Raw genomic sequence first — 15,856 nt, forward strand, 5'->3', positions numbered from 1 at the left:
AATTTTTATATAATTAAAGATAAACGATGACTTATCTTTGCAAGACAAAAGGATCATCATTGATATGAAAATAATGTTAATTAAAAAGACTTTTAAATCTTTATCATACGTAGTCCGCAAATGCCAAATTGATGACCCTTGTCTACAAGACTCCGCAAAGGGGTCATTTTCTATCTTTTAGACGTTTTCATATATAATCTTTTTCCTAATATCAACGCTTACGATACAAGAGAGAAGCCCAATTGAAAAAAAAATTATTTCTGACCCGGTGACATACGTTGGATTATCATAAACTGTAGTAGACCGCTTCTATTAATTGGGCCAATACTTCTTTCATGGACTATGATTAGTCCCTTCCATTACATCCTGGGCCAATTCTTCTTTCTGATGCTTCTTTGATTCTAAGTTCTAACTAAAATAGTTAAATAACGATCGTATAGGCACCAGCTAGTCGTTTTGTTTGTTTAATTTTCTGATGCTTGTTTGTTACTAGTGTTCAATTGTAAGTAGTATACAACATTTTTATGCTTTTGTCAACTGAATATAACCGGACAACATAAAGCTTTAACTGCAAACTGAAGATGCAAGTGGAGCTTGTAGATGTCAATAGTCTTTCGTGACTGACTAGGCGACGAAATCACTGATGTTGGATGCATTAGTCGTTACTATATAAAGCATGCGGAGTGGTGGGTTACCATGTGGATGCAAGATATGCTGAGATGGAGAAAGATAAACTGAGGGTTTATGTCTTGACGTAGTCGTTGAAGTAGTTGCTGAGGCAGTGTGTGTTAGAGAGTGAACCAAGAGGCATGCGGAGTGGTAGAGACCATGTGGACGCGAGATGCTGAGCTGGCGTGGAATAAACTTGAGGAGCAAGTTTATACCGTGGAGAAAAGGCAAGATATAAACTTGGGGAGCAAGTTTATGCCTTGAGGAATAAGTACATTTCAAGAAAAGGAAAGTGTACTTATTGATATAGAAGTTGTCCATATTCATGTTGCCTTGGAGACTAGGTTTTAGGAACATGGAGATCACTATAAAAGAGCTATGGAGTCGTCTGTATTCCATAAGACACTGGCTATTATTATAGAGGAAGGGTGAAAATCCTTTAGGGGTGTTCTTGGGTCGTGCTGAAGCAGATACTGAAGTACTGACGGAAAAGAGACATGTTTGGGTAGATTAGGAATATGTCAGTAACATGTGTTAGGGTGTTAACACTGACGTGTAAAAGCTGATAAGCAAATCTTGTAATAGATTGTTTAGGCGATTTTTAATAAAGCATAGTTGGTTGCTTATATCTTATTGTCTCTTTGATTTATCTTCTGCATTACTCAATTGTGGTGTCATCTTTGCACTAACACAAACACCTTTCCAGGACTTCAAGATTCTTGGCAAATCCATCTCAAAATCTATAGTCATCTAATAGGTCGTTTGCCGGGGTCCTTGGACGTCCAAAGCTTGTTCTCTTAGATTCAAACGGTACGCTGATCTGATATTGTTAATGAATTAAGTATGATTAATTACATGTCAATGGTAATTGGGGGGGGGGGGATCGACTTAATCATTGTTCATGTCATTGCTCGTATGATAAATGCATGCATCGTGTTGTTTCCTTCTATCTTAACATATAGTATCTAGATAGAGAAAGATAACAAAGAATAAAAGTACAATCCAAAGGAAAAACAAATAGATTGGATAAAAGCTTTTTTTTTTTTTGAATGAATGTTAAATTTTATTCATCAAAAAAGACCTTTATACATCTAGTGCAACCTTTAGGCTATACAAACTTGTGATTCCTATACTTCAAATTTTGTTAAAAAAACTTCAATCCCTAGCTCCAAACCAGGTTTGCAAACCCCTCTCCATCCCTTTAACTCTATTAGCTTGTAAAATACTCAGCTTGTTCCTCACTCCCTTGTCAAGAATTTTCCTTAAAACTGTCCAAGGCATCAACTTCTCTCCATGCTTAACTCTGTTTCTTTCTCTCCACAATGCATACACTGCCACTTGAAATGCATACCTGAGACAGAAACTCTTCCTCCTTTCCATACCTCTCACAGTTAACAAGGGAATTATAGATGACCATAAGTTTGTGTAAGAATCCCCCATGATTCCTCTAGCCAAATTTTCCCAAACTTGAGAAGAATAAGAACACGCAAAAAACAAATGGTCTCTATCTTCATCAGCACTCTTGCAGAGCACACATATAGTGTCCACACCCTGACTCCATTTTGCAGTCCTATCCATCGTAGAGAGTCTGTTTAAACAAGCCAACCAAGTCATGAAAGCAAATTTGGGGGTCGCCTGAGAGAACCAGACACCCTGCGTCCAAATACATTTCTCCTTCTCCTCTCTAATCTGCTTCCAAGTCTCACGAGTCGAGAAAACATTCTTGTAACCTGACTCTCTTCTCCACTGACTAATATCCTCCATGTCAATACACACTCTGTCCTTTATTTCCCTCAACTCTTCCTCAATCTCATTTAAAATCACCACTCTGTGCCTCCTTCTTCGCTGAAAGCAGAACATTGCCTCCTCAACTGTGGCTTCTCTTCTAATACCCATATCAATGTACCCTCTAGCTCCAAGAATATCAAACAGAACTCCTTTCTCCGACCATCTCTCAAACCAGAAAGAAGTGTGGCGCCCATTTCCTATTTCCTTTCTATAGAAACTTTTAGCTACCTCCCTTAGTTTCAATAACTTTCTCCACATCCAAGACCCACACTGAGAATTTATTTTTACTTCCCAGAATCTCTTATCCTTCAAGATGTTAGTTTTAATCCACTTACTCCACAAAGAATCTCCAGTCAATAACCTCCAGATAAGCTTCAAACTACTAACTTTATTAACATCCTTTAACGCTCGTATACCCAAACCACCTTCCTCCCTCTCCTTACAAACATCCCTCCAAGCCGCTTTCGCCCCCGTCGTCTTAAGACTAGGCCCCGACCACAGGAAAGCGGAACAAAGCTGTTCAATTTCTTTAATGCACTGCCCCGGAAGATGGAAAGCAGCAGACCAGAAGTTCACAATACTCATTAGAACAGATTTAATCAGCATAAGTCTTCCTGCATAAGAGAGAAACCTTGTGGTCCAAGTGTTAATTCGCCCTCTTATCTTCTCCACAAGCGGCTGATAATCCTGACTTCTCATTGCCTGAGACATTAAGGGTAACCCTAAGTATCTTACTGGCAAATCCCCTACAGCAAAAGGGAAATCTGATAATATATGACTCTTCTCCTCCACCGGAACCCCCGCCATGTAGATAGTTGATTTCTCCAAACTGATTTTCAATCCTGACCAAGCAGCAAACTCGTCAAACACTGCCAATGCACCTTCAATCGAATCTTTAGAACCCTCCACAAACACCATCAAATCATCAGCGAAACATAGGTGAGTCAACGAGAGAGAATGACACCTGGGATGAAACTTGAACTTCCTCTCAGTAGCCGCTTTGTCTATCTTCTTTGATAAGATATTCATACAAAGCACAAAGAGATAGGGAGATAGTGAGCAACCCTGTCTCAATCCCCTTGCACTTTGGAAGTAGCCAGCTAAGTCTCCGTTTACCTGAACTGAGAAAGAAGGACTCGTGATACACAAGCGGATCCAGTGCACAAATTTACTCGGGAAACCCAAAACCTCCAACCCCTTAAGAACAAAATCCCACTGAACCGAGTCGAACGCTTTTGAAATGTCAATTTTCATCACACACCTTGAAGAAACTGAAAGCTTATGATAATCTCTCACCAATTCAGAAGCCAAAAGCACATTCTCCATAAGCAATCTCCCTTTGACAAAGGCGGACTGATTCTCACTAACAATTCTTGGTAACACCCGCTTCAATCTGTTAGCCAAAATCTTCGAAACAACCTTGTATAAGACATTACAACACGAAATCGGTCGAAAGTCTTTCATCTCCATTGAGTCAATCTTCTTTGGGATCAAAGCAAGGATCGTGGAATTCACACCTTTTGGAGGAAACCATATTTGAAAACAGACTGAACCGCCACCACGAAATCCTGACCAAGAACTGCCCAAGTAGCTTTAAAAAATTCACAGGGGAATCCATCAGGCCCAGGGGATTTGTTACTTGGCATAGCAAATAATACCTTTTGAACCTCATCACTCGTTACCTCAGCCTCCAACATATCACAATCCTCCATGGTGCAGCGAAACTCTAAAAGATCACGAAGCTCGTCCTCCGTAGCACCAACATACTCTGATGGCTTCATATTCATAAACTCAGAGAAGAAACGCTCCGCTTCTTGTTTGATATCCTCATGTTTGGTAATAATACTACCATTCAAACACCTTATCTCACGAATCAAGTTCTGAGCATACCGACTTCTAATAGCATTGTGGAAGGTCTTATTATTCTGATCTCCAATCTCCAACCAGTGCAGCTTTGCCCTCTGTTTAAGAAAATCCTCTTCCAGACTTGCAATATGCAACCATTTCTCATACGCTACCGCCTCTTCTTGAGCTGCACCTTCACAAGGGTTTGCTAAAGTGCTTCGCTGCTTATCACATAGATTCTCATGAGCCTCTTTAGCACGCTTAGTTAAATTTCCTAGCCCTTTACGCCCCAGCTCTCTAATATGCGGCTTCAGATTCTTCAATTTCTTGGAGAACCTATACATAGCAGAGGTGGAGTGAAATAAAACCTCGGTAGACTGCCAATACTCCTCAATCATGGGCTGAAAACCTGATAACCTTCCAACTGCATTTACATACTTGAAAGGACGTCTAATCTGTTCTTGAGGCGGCCACAACTGAATCATACATCGCATATGATCCGAACATCCTCCCGGTTCAAAAACAGAGTAAGCTGTAGAAAATTTTAGCAAAGCAGCATCATTCATAAGAACTCGATCAAGTTTCTTACAGATAATCCCCTCATCTTGCTTATTACTCCAAGTAAATCGAGGTCCTTGGTAACCCAGATCAGACAGATGACAATGCAATGCCATACGCTGAAAGTCTCTCATTCCCCTAGGTAGCCTTTCTAACCTTGAAAATCTTGAATTCTCCTCCTCATCCAAGATCTCATTAAAATCTCCCATTATCATCCACTCCTTATTTTTAAACATAGCCGAATCATGATGGTTGCAAAGATCATCCCACAACTCTTTCCTTCCTTCCACCTGATTACTAGCATAGACGAAAGTACACAAAAACTCTTCTTTATTCTCTACCCCCACTGAGCACGTTATCAGTTGGTCTGACTTATACACAGGAGTCATACGAACCTCATCCCTCCATAAAACCCAAATACGACCTCCACTACTACACTCATAGTTCATCATACTCGACCAACCTTTAAAAACCTCCTTTATTATTCTTTCTGCTTTACTTTCCTTCACCCTTGTTTCCAATATGCACCCAAATTTCACCTCATTATTACTAATCCACTCCTTGACTACAGATTGCTTTAACGGCTTGTTGAAACCTCTCACATTCCAAAAGAAGCTCGCCATATCAGTATTTTCGTCGAGAAGACCTCTTTCCCTTCGGATTTACATCCGGAGCTTTAGTCTTCTGAGCATTCCTCACCCCTTTTTGTGGCATCACCTTTTCCTTACTCCTACTCTGTTGAGCAAGAATAGTATCCTCAAGATGATCCGCCTCTGAAACCTTTATATCATCATCCACCTCCAAGATATCCTCTTCAGTCTCATCCTTCTCCCCTACCTCCTCTAATTGAATTTCACCTTCTTCCATCTTTTCAGCCTCATCCATACTTAGAACCGAGAACTTGGAAGTCGAAACCTGAATATCAGGGGCTTGCTTTGGTGATTGAGTCCTCCCAACTTTCGTTGGTGAAACTAAAGACCAAGCAGAACCTCCAATATCTTTTTTTCCTACTTCCTCATTCTTTTCCACAACTTCTTTTTCCCTCTCCTCCTCTCCTCCTCCTTGGATATCCTCATTATTTTCTTTCACATCTACTTTAGTCTTTTCCCCACTACCTCCCTGAACATCAGCTTCCTCATTTTCCCTTCTCTTGTCTTTACCATTCTTAACACAAATCTTATCTGTATGGCCCCATTTCCCGCAAAGATTGCATTTCGATGGAAACCATGGGTAATGAAACTCCACTGTGAACTCCTTCCCATCTTTAGTGAAATCAACTTCCTTCGGCAAAGTCTTTGATACATCCACATTCACAAAAACTTTAGCAACCTCCAGATTAGTACACGCAATGGTCTCTGGATGCAACCTATCCGGGAACCCCACAGTACTTGTCATGAAGCTGATGCCCTGCCAAGAATACATATGGAGTGGAACCTTTTTTAGGTGAATCCACATTGGAATCGAAGTCTCCTCCTGTTTCTCTTCCTCCGTCTTTGGAATCCATTTTGTAACCACCATAGGAACCCCCGCAATAATCCACATACCCCTCTTAAGAATCTTCTCCCGAGCTTTGAGATTTGAAATCCTAAACCTCATCGTTGTTGCATCTTCATCATAGACATCCACTTTCGAATCCAACTCACCATACTTCCATATTTTATTGACCACCATATGAACTTTCGCCATGTGAGGTGCGAGATTCAAAAACCTACCATTCACAAAATCATCCCACAGTGGCGTTGAATCAACAAGCACCTCATCAGGAATCATCACCTTATGCTTACCATCTTGAGTCGATACCTCAACTTCATACTTCTTCAAACTTTTCTTATCCTCCGCCACAACTACCCAACTCTTCGCATTTCTCGATCCCGAACTTTCCTTTTGCTTCTCAACCACCGCAGCACTCGTATCCTCATCCAGAAGCCCCGAAACTATCCCCAGAGGGCGTAAATCCCCCGGCAGATTAGCCTCATCCATCACGCGAAACTAGATTTCGATCGCCAAAATAATCTCCTCAGAATCGCCTTTTTGGAAAACGCAGCGTTTCGATTTTCTAATTCTTATATCTACTTCTTCGCTTGTCTAAAGTTCATCGCCGTTGCCGGACAACGAACCCGGGTATCTTATTTACAGAGATAAATTTTAATTTGGATAAATAAAAGCTTCACATTACTATTGAAAATAAAAGAAGCTCCGCATCGAAACTTATCCGAGAGTAGCAGTAATTGTTAGGAATGTGGGAATCAAATCAGTTTTATACTGAAAAAGAATATTTATAAGTTGTATTCCGAGTATTGTGTGTTTAACACAGAAACATATAGACAGAAACGAATGAGCTGGGAAAAACGTGTGGGAGAAGAGAGAGCGCGTGCACCAACGACAGTGCAGGGTTGACTGGAGACCGTAGGGTCGTGGAGAGCGCACTGTTCTCTACACACGCCTGTACCCACATTTCCTCTCGACCGACAGACGACGTCGTTTAGTGTCTTTACCATGAGAAATAAAATCATTTAATCAAGTGTAGTGATTTTCATACCATGCATGGTTTTCCGTCGTCAGTGTTTAAATTATTGATTATAAAGTTCTTGTAAGTACTCAACTAATACACCAGTTAACTGTAGACTCATGGTACTGTTTTATTGTCTCGGATATGATTTTTTTAAATCGTAAAGTTATGAACAAACTGTTTTATTTTTTCGTCTTTTTTGAAAGTTGATACGAACAAATTGTTGCAATCTTGAAATCTTACAGTAATAATGCTTGTGAAATGCCAAACCATGAAGTATACAATATAGTTCAGTTTTTTACTTTTAAAAAGGTACGAAATTGAATGATCGTGGTTACATTCGTTTCTTCACTATGAAATAATGGATGATTAAAGAAAAAAAAAAGTTAGAGAGAGGTGAGAGAAACTTTCTCTCAAATCTCTCCCCACCCAAAGTCGTCTTTTCTCGAACCTCACCATCTTGATTTCGATTCCGGTGGCCGGCGGTGGTTGCTAATCGTCGGTCGCCACCCCAATTTTCTCCCCTTATCCAAACCTCAACCCCGTCGAGCTCCGATTTGCACACTTCCTCCTTGCTTCATCACCTCTAGTTCTTCGTCGGATTGCGGCCGGATCCGGCGAACCAAACCGGTTTCTGGGTGTGTACCTAGCTTCTCCGGAGTGATGGCGAGGTCGTGGCTGGTCGGATCTCTTCAGGAGGCGTCGTTGGGATAGTAGATCTAGGGTTTGACTCGCGGTGGATCTGGGTCATTTTCACCTCGGAGGGTTCGCCGGAAGCGCAGTGTGTCGCTGTCACTGTGTCTCTGGTCAGCTTTGCTGCCTCCCATGTCCTCCCCTGTCTCTTCCTTCCGGTGCTCTCGCTAGAACTTCCCCGTCGAGCTCTTCGGATCTGTGACGAAACGCGAAGTTGAGGGCTTTGCTGGGGACTTCTCTTCCGTGTTGACTCCATAACAACCACCATGGCGTCGGATGGCTTCGGATCTGTTTGGGGGTTTCGAGATAGGTCAGGGTTTTGTCTCTGCCTCCATGTGACGGGTCTTCTCCATCTTCTCTGCCTGCTGATGGGAGCTCCGCCTCCTCCACTCTTAAAGTTTCAGAAGGAATTTGACACCCGTTCACTGCCTCTTCGTTGCTAAGCAGCCAGATTCTTCAGTGCTCTGCTCGTATGACGGGACCGGAGTCGAGCCGTATAACCTCCGCTTCCGTCAACCTGTACTTCACCGGTGCTTAATTGCTGGCTTCTTCGTGTCGGTTTGGATTATCAGGGAATGGTCTTGTTGTATTCCCGGAGTGAGCAACGTCTGGAGTGGACTTCGTAGGTTGCGATTGCCGGACCAGGGCTTGGTCTCCCCTGCTTCGCCGGTCCTCTTGTCGGAGTCGCCTTCGGGATGGTCTGCGGTCCCTCAGACTGTTCTCCGGTTGCGAACTCTCTTGATTACTTCTCTTGTTGCAGGTACCGGTGGCAAGATTGAGTTGTGATCTGCTGATACTTAACGGTTGTTCTGTTTTCTTCCATATGCCAAGCTTTAGTCTTGTCTTTAGGGACTGTGGCTAGACCTTTTAGTTTGTTTTAGAGAGTTCTTTTTAACTTTTTTTGTGGCTCTCTCTAACACTTTTGCTTTGATAAGCTTCTTAGATTCCTAGGGTTTGATTTCATCAAACTCTTGTAATCTCCCTGTATCATTAACAAGTTTAATAAAAATTCACATACTTAACAAAAAAAAAAAAAAAAAAAAAATGGATGATACGTGTCGAGCAGCTAAAACAAGCATATTAGCATAGTATTTTATACATCAAGCATTATAAGTTACCTAATTGATTCCCATAAGGCCATAACACTGACATATACGTGTGTATGAATTTACCACTAGGCATATATACCAAAGGGCTAAAGACAACATTATTAGATCATGTATAAGTGGAAAAAAACGAGAACTGCAACGAATTGTCAAATTATATTGCAACAATGGACCGAACCTCTCTTTTTTACATCGGTACAAAACATATAGATAACAATATATTTCAAAATCAAACCAGCCGTACCAAACAAAACATCCAGCTCAGGTTAGCCTAACTAAAGATACAAAAGAAGAGAATAATAAAATAAAAATGGGCCGAGTGTGCAAGTGTGGTGAGAAAACGAGGGAGGAGAGGACGAAGCTGGACCAGGCTTCCAAACACTCCTGTCTTCATTCTCTGACCTTTGACTCTCTCCATTACCACATGCATGAGAGACCGTGACAATTATTTTGATGAGATCTATGTATATGTTGGTTTTGGACGAACTACGATTTAATCATTGGCTTATTTGTTAAATAGCCAAAAAAAAAGCAAAATTAGTTTTCTAGAAAGATGCTAGAGAGAGATACGAATAGAAAAATGGAAAGGTAGTGTGTTTTTGGTTACTTTGTCAATTTTGGTTTTTTAATGTCATTGGGTGCAATTTCCCTTTAATCATAGAGTTCACTAGATTTTTATTTTTTTTTTCTAAAAATAATTGTTGAGGTGAAACTAAATTTGTCTATTTTTGATATTCTCGGTTTCTCTTTGCTCTGTTTGTTGTGCCCCATTATATTCTCTTTCGTGGCAGCGCGTGGAGTTTCTGGTGGTGGTGTGTGGCAGCGTGTTAGTGAGTGTTAGTTTCGGTATGCTTAAGCTTCGCTTTTAGATCCGAGTGCTCGTCACCCCCCAAAACGGAATGATATCGGTGGTTGTGGCCTGCTCTGTCTCTTCCACTTCTCGATAATTCTTCAGCTTTGAGTTCGTGACTAGAGAGCAGTTAACGGCTCGAGTTATGTTCGTGGTGTATTAGTTAGGCTCTGGTTCTGAGTGTGGCTTCAAATTTATTTCTTCCAGAGAGTTGTCTTTCGATTTGTTTTCTATATATTTCCAAGTTAGATGGGTGTATACGGTTTCAGTGGATTGCAAAGAAGACAGTAATATCATGTGTAAAATGCTGAATGACGGCATCGTCATCAGCCTACGGCTTTTCCTAGTACCGTCGGTGGTCTCTATTTTCTGGTATGTTTTGGGCTCGGGTTTGGATACTTCGCTAGGGTATGCTTTGTGTTCTTGTTGGAAGCTGTAGGAACGATCAAGGCGCCCTTCTCCCAGTAGCTCGTGGCAGCCATCGGATTACATATCTAGTACTTGTGGTTGGTAGGTCCAGCAGTAAGCTGCTTACTAATTTGTGTTTGCTTTCGGTATGTTCCACAAATGTTGTGTAGGTGTTACAATATTCCTTTCTTTTTTTGCTACTTATTTTCTATATATCATCTGTCAAAATAAAAATTTGGTAATAATAACTTAACATTTTAACCCAAAAAAAAAAAGTTCACTAGATTTTGGTATCGACCAATATAACAACAACTCTTATTAGATCAAACACTCATATATGCATTGTTTTCTTTTACGTCTTAATCGTTAATTTTTCTGGTTGTCTTTACGCTCAATCTAATTTCCTTTAATAATACTGTCATCAATTATTAATATCATTTTCATAGCTACTATTAAAAAAAAATTCATAGCTACTAACACCTCACTCTTCGCCCTTTGAGAATTTAAAAGATGTGCACATGAATTCTAGTTTGGTTCTTTTGTCCTAAAAAAAATAGGGTACTGGTATCAAACCAAATCATTCTCGGTCACTCAGAAACAAAAATACACATAAGAAACCTTTTTAGTTGTTCCCATGAGGACAGGACAATGCAAAGACAGGAAGGTGCTGCCCTTTTGTTGTTGTTTTATTTGAAACTACCCCTTTTGTTGTTCATTTACATTAATGTCTGCAAATAAGTTAAACCAAAGTTTATAAAGAAATAATCAATAAATTAAAATCAGAAGAAGCAGATCACAAATTTTAGGTTTGTCCACCTACCGAATTTATTTTGATTTCGATGTTTGTGTCGTGGAATATTTGTCTTCGTTCGATAATTTCCTTTTAAATATCAAACCCCCTCCATTGAGAAAATTAAAACTAGAACACATTTGTTTCAGTATATAGAGTATCTTTGTACCTTGTTTATCTGGAACAAAAGTTGTTTTCTAAATGTGATTATGTTACCTAGTTTCTTTTGAAGTGATATTAGTATTTTTGTACTCTACATCTTCAAAAAAAGTTTCAATGAAGTTATTTATTGTTGAAGCTTCGATCATACTTAACTCCAACGCATCAATATATCTTAAATTTCACTACTTTGAATGAAATGGGTGAAGTCTACATTTTCAAGCGGTATATCAAAATGGATCTACGACTTACCAGTCTTGACTACTAAAATATATAATCATTGACTTATCGACCATTACCTAAATTAAATGAGAGCTGAATGTTACGAGCTAGTAACTAGTTTTTGACTCATGAATTCAAGACCATAGAATAGCTAATAGCTATGACAACTTTTGTCCCTAGTTTTGTAGAATTATGTGCTTCTATGACTTTGAGGTTCTATTACGAAAAAAAAAACCCAATAAAGCATTGATAGATGCGTGCAAAAAAGAAGTGGTTTTCCAGTATACGTAAAATAAAAAAAAACGAGTCAAAGATTTTGCTATAAAGAAAAAAAAACAGTCAAGCTTTTTAGATTTGGTTGTATTATTATGGGGTGGGGTGATTATCACGGGTTTGATGTTAACACAAGCAAGTGGAAGTTGTCTTGTGGTGGACCTTCCTCGTTCCTAGTCTTTCGCATTTCACTGATTTAGTTTGACCAATTTCCATTAATATTTTTAGTAACAAAATGTACTATATATATAATTCAAGATCTGGTTTTTAATTTTTGTATAATAGACATCAATGTTTTGGTGGTTGTGGCCTGGGTAGCGATTAAAAGCGATTGTAACTTGAAGCTTTCGATTGAAAAAGTTTGAAATGTCATGATTATACATAATTGTGATTTCCAGTCTTAGACATACCATCCCGGCCGAACCTGATGCATGAAGCTTGTATATTATGGAGAAAAAAATGAGAATACAAAATACTTTGTCTTCAACCTTTCATATGACGTATGTTTTCTTAGTTTATTTTAGCTGAAATCAAGAATTGTATCTCTAACAACCTAATATTAATACTTTGTTATTTTTATTTGCGATGCCTATAATGTTTTGGACGTATAATAGAGCATAAATAAACTTGTAAGTTTATCATAACGAGATGTATAATAACTGTATATCATTCACATAAAGCTTAAGCTTCACTTCTAAGAAGCGACTTTCCCTACAAGATACACTAGATTTTGACCCGCGCAGGCGCGCGGGTGTATATTTTGAAAAATATGTTGATATTTGTTTTTCATGTAATTATTAGGATTTAGAAAAATGAATCCGAGAAACATAACCGATACCGATCCAAAGATATAGTACCAAACCCAAACATAAATTGATTAAATATTCTAATTATTCAAAATTTTGTTATTTAGAGAACCGAATCTGATCCGAACCGAAGTATTTGGGTATCCGAATTTATCTAAAAATAGATTTATATACTTATATATATTAGTTATTTTTAGATTTAACGTATATAAAACATCAAAAATGATACTTTTAAATTGGTTTAAATACTTGAATATATATATAGATAGTCAAAAGTAAATATCTGAAATAGTTAAAGTATACTCAAATCACCAAAAATACTTAAAATAATTATTGATTTCGTATCCAAAATTTTAAATCAAGCCAGTTGATATGTTAAGCTTAAGTATTATGACATATGTTATTCAAATTTATACGTAATATATTATTTTATTTATACATTTTGAGAAATTTAAAATATATAATGATTTAAGACTTTAAAAATAATTTAAATTAATTATCCAAACCTAAACCAAACCCGCAAAGATCCAAATCGAACTCAAACCAAAATTTAGAAACATTCTAATAAGGCTGAAATCTTTGACCCCGAAAACCCAAAATACAAACCGATCAGAACTAAACCCGTATGGGTATCCAAAAGCCCATCCCTAGTCATTATTATATATCGTATTTTATCATCATATAATTAATCGTATTTTATATGTACCATCATATAAGTAATCATATAATTAATAGTATTTTATACATACCATCATATAAATAATTACATATATTATATTTTTAAAACTTAATATGAAATATGAAAACCATAATTTGAGTTGGTATTTCAAATTGGGCTTTGTATTATATTTTTCTTATATATATTGACAATATTTTTTTATAATGGTTATTGAAAAATAGTTTAGTAAAAATCCATTTTTGAATATATGTATATTTTTGAATCAATTTTTGATATAAATCAAATTTGAATGATTATTTTGATTTGAAATATGTATATAAAGTTTAAATTTTGTTTTATGGTTAGTTTAGAAAAAAAAAATTTAGGGAATTAGATTGACCCATTTTGGTATATTTTAAAAGTGGCCTAGATAACTTTCAATTTTTTTAAAAAACATAAGCTCATTATTTTTTTTCTTAATACTATTATCCTTGTTTTCAAACAAAAATATTTTTTTTAAAAGACTGCAATCCATGTTTCCAAACACTCCAAATTTGTAAAAGTCTTATTCAAATCTCCAAACACTCCAATTTTGTACTTGAGTTTTAATAAGATAGATTACGTTGATGGCATCTTAATCATGTTCTACTAACATATTTATTTAATTAAAAATTCCAGCCGTATTTTTACAAAGTTATAAATGGCACACGTGTGGGGGCTCATAGCCAGATAAGCTCGTTCCTCATACTCTCACAACAATCACACCTTCTTCTTCTTCTTTGCAGCTTTCTCTCTGAGTTTCTGTGTATTCGAAACTCGTTTAAATGCCGAGAAGTCTAGAGCCGTTGGATCTAGGACTCCAGATACCGTACCACTTCAGATGTCCAATCTCACTAGAGCTGATGCGTGACCCGGTAACCGTCTGCACCGGTCAAACCTACGACCGAACAAGCATCGAGTCATGGGTCTCCACAGGAAACAACAACACGACATGTCCAGTCACACGCGCTCCTTTGTCGGACCACACTCTCATCCCGAACCACACCCTCCGCCGCCTCATCCAAGAATGGTGCGTCGCCAACCGCTCCAACGGCGTCGAGCGCATCCCTACTCCCAAACAGCCCGCCGATCCAACCTCCGTCCGAGCTCTCCTCAGCCAAGCCTCCGCCGCGTGTGGAACTCACGTCTCCGTTCGCTCCCGCGCCGCCGCTCTCCGCCGTTTGCGTGCGTTCGCGCGCGATTCCGAGAAGAACCGCGTTTTGATCGCCGCGCACAACGCCAAAGAGATTCTGATCAGGATTCTGTTCTCCGACGTGGCTCCTGAGCTGGTCTCCGAGTCCCTCGCTCTTCTAGTTATCTTCCCGATGACGGAGCCTGATCAGTGCGTTTCTATAATCTCGGATCCGGGTCGGGTCGGGTTCCTGACCCGGTTGCTATTCGATTCCTCTATAGAAACGCGCGTTAACGCCGCCGCGTTGATAGAGATGGTGGTGACGGGAACGAAGGCGGCTGATATTAAAGGAACGGTTTTAACCTCTGAGTGTATATTCGAAGGAGTTATCGATCTTCTACGTAATCCTACGGTAACGTCGTCCCCACGGCGAGCTCTCAAGATCGGAGTCAAAGCGCTGTTCGCGCTCTGCCTCGTTAAAAACACGCGGCACCTCGCGGTATCCTCCGGTGCGCCGGAGATTCTGATCGACAGACTCGCGGCGGGATTAGACAGGTGCGACACCGAGCGAGCTCTGGCTACGGTGGAGCTGCTCTGCCGGACGCCGGAGGGGTGCGCGGCGTTCGGTGAGCACGCTCTGACGGTGCCGCTGCTTGTGAAGACGATTCTGAGGGTTTCGGATCGTGCGACGGAGTACGCGGCGGGGGCGTTGTTAGCGCTTTGCACGGCGGAGGAGCGGTGGAGAGAGGAGGCGGTGGCGGCGGGAGTGGTGGTGCAGTTGCTGCTGATGGTGCAGAGTGAGTGTACGGAGAGGGCGAAGAGGAAAGGACAGAAGCTGCTGAAGCTTCTGAGAGACTCGTGGCCTGACTACTCCTTCGCTAACTCCGATGATTTCGGCTGCAGCGAAGTGGTCCCCTTTTGAACTTTTTTATTAATTAATTCCACAGTAATTATTTTTTTAGTCTTTTTCTTTGAGCAATTAGTAGAAAAGGAAAAAGAAAACACGTAAAGTGGTCATTTTTTAATGCAAAAAAAAAATGTGAATTAAAAAATACAAAAAGGTTTGATGACCATAATTATTTATATACTGGTTTTTTTCTTCAGTGTATGCAACTAATTTCTCTTCTTATTGATTGGCTTTTGGAGCTGGGAAAAGTTGTTAAAAAGCAAATGGAAGATTTGCTAAAAGCATTTAAAGTCATTCTATTTGTATGATGTACAGCTCTCTTGTTGAGTGCCGTGAGTTTTCTAATGAAATGTCATTATAGTGTTCTCTGCTTTACATGATGCGGCACTCTTGTTGACTTGTCTTCTTTATGGGCTTACGTATGGGCTGAAGCTTAATATATTC

At 39.4% G+C, this 15,856-nt stretch overlaps 1 protein-coding gene across 1 annotated transcript; it reads left to right on the forward strand.

Moving 5' to 3' along the window:
* The first annotated feature begins 13,924 nt into the window (after window positions 1-13,924).
* LOC103869466 (U-box domain-containing protein 25) lies at window positions 13,925-15,632 on the forward strand. The gene has a single exon (XM_009147551.3). It carries the CDS (start codon window positions 14,159-14,161, stop codon window positions 15,425-15,427), a length of 1,269 nt encoding a protein of 422 aa, XP_009145799.1. The 5' UTR covers window positions 13,925-14,158; the 3' UTR covers window positions 15,428-15,632.
* Window positions 15,633-15,856: the final 224 nt, after the last annotated feature.

Source organism: Brassica rapa, chromosome A05, assembly GCF_000309985.2.
Source record: "Brassica rapa cultivar Chiifu-401-42 chromosome A05, CAAS_Brap_v3.01, whole genome shotgun sequence".
NCBI classification, from domain to species: domain Eukaryota; kingdom Viridiplantae; phylum Streptophyta; class Magnoliopsida; order Brassicales; family Brassicaceae; genus Brassica; species Brassica rapa.

Coding starts and splice junctions, on each gene's coding strand:
- LOC103869466 (XM_009147551.3), top strand. CDS start 14,159: ATGCCGAGAAGTCTAGAGCCGTTGGATCTAGGACTCCAGATACCGTAC.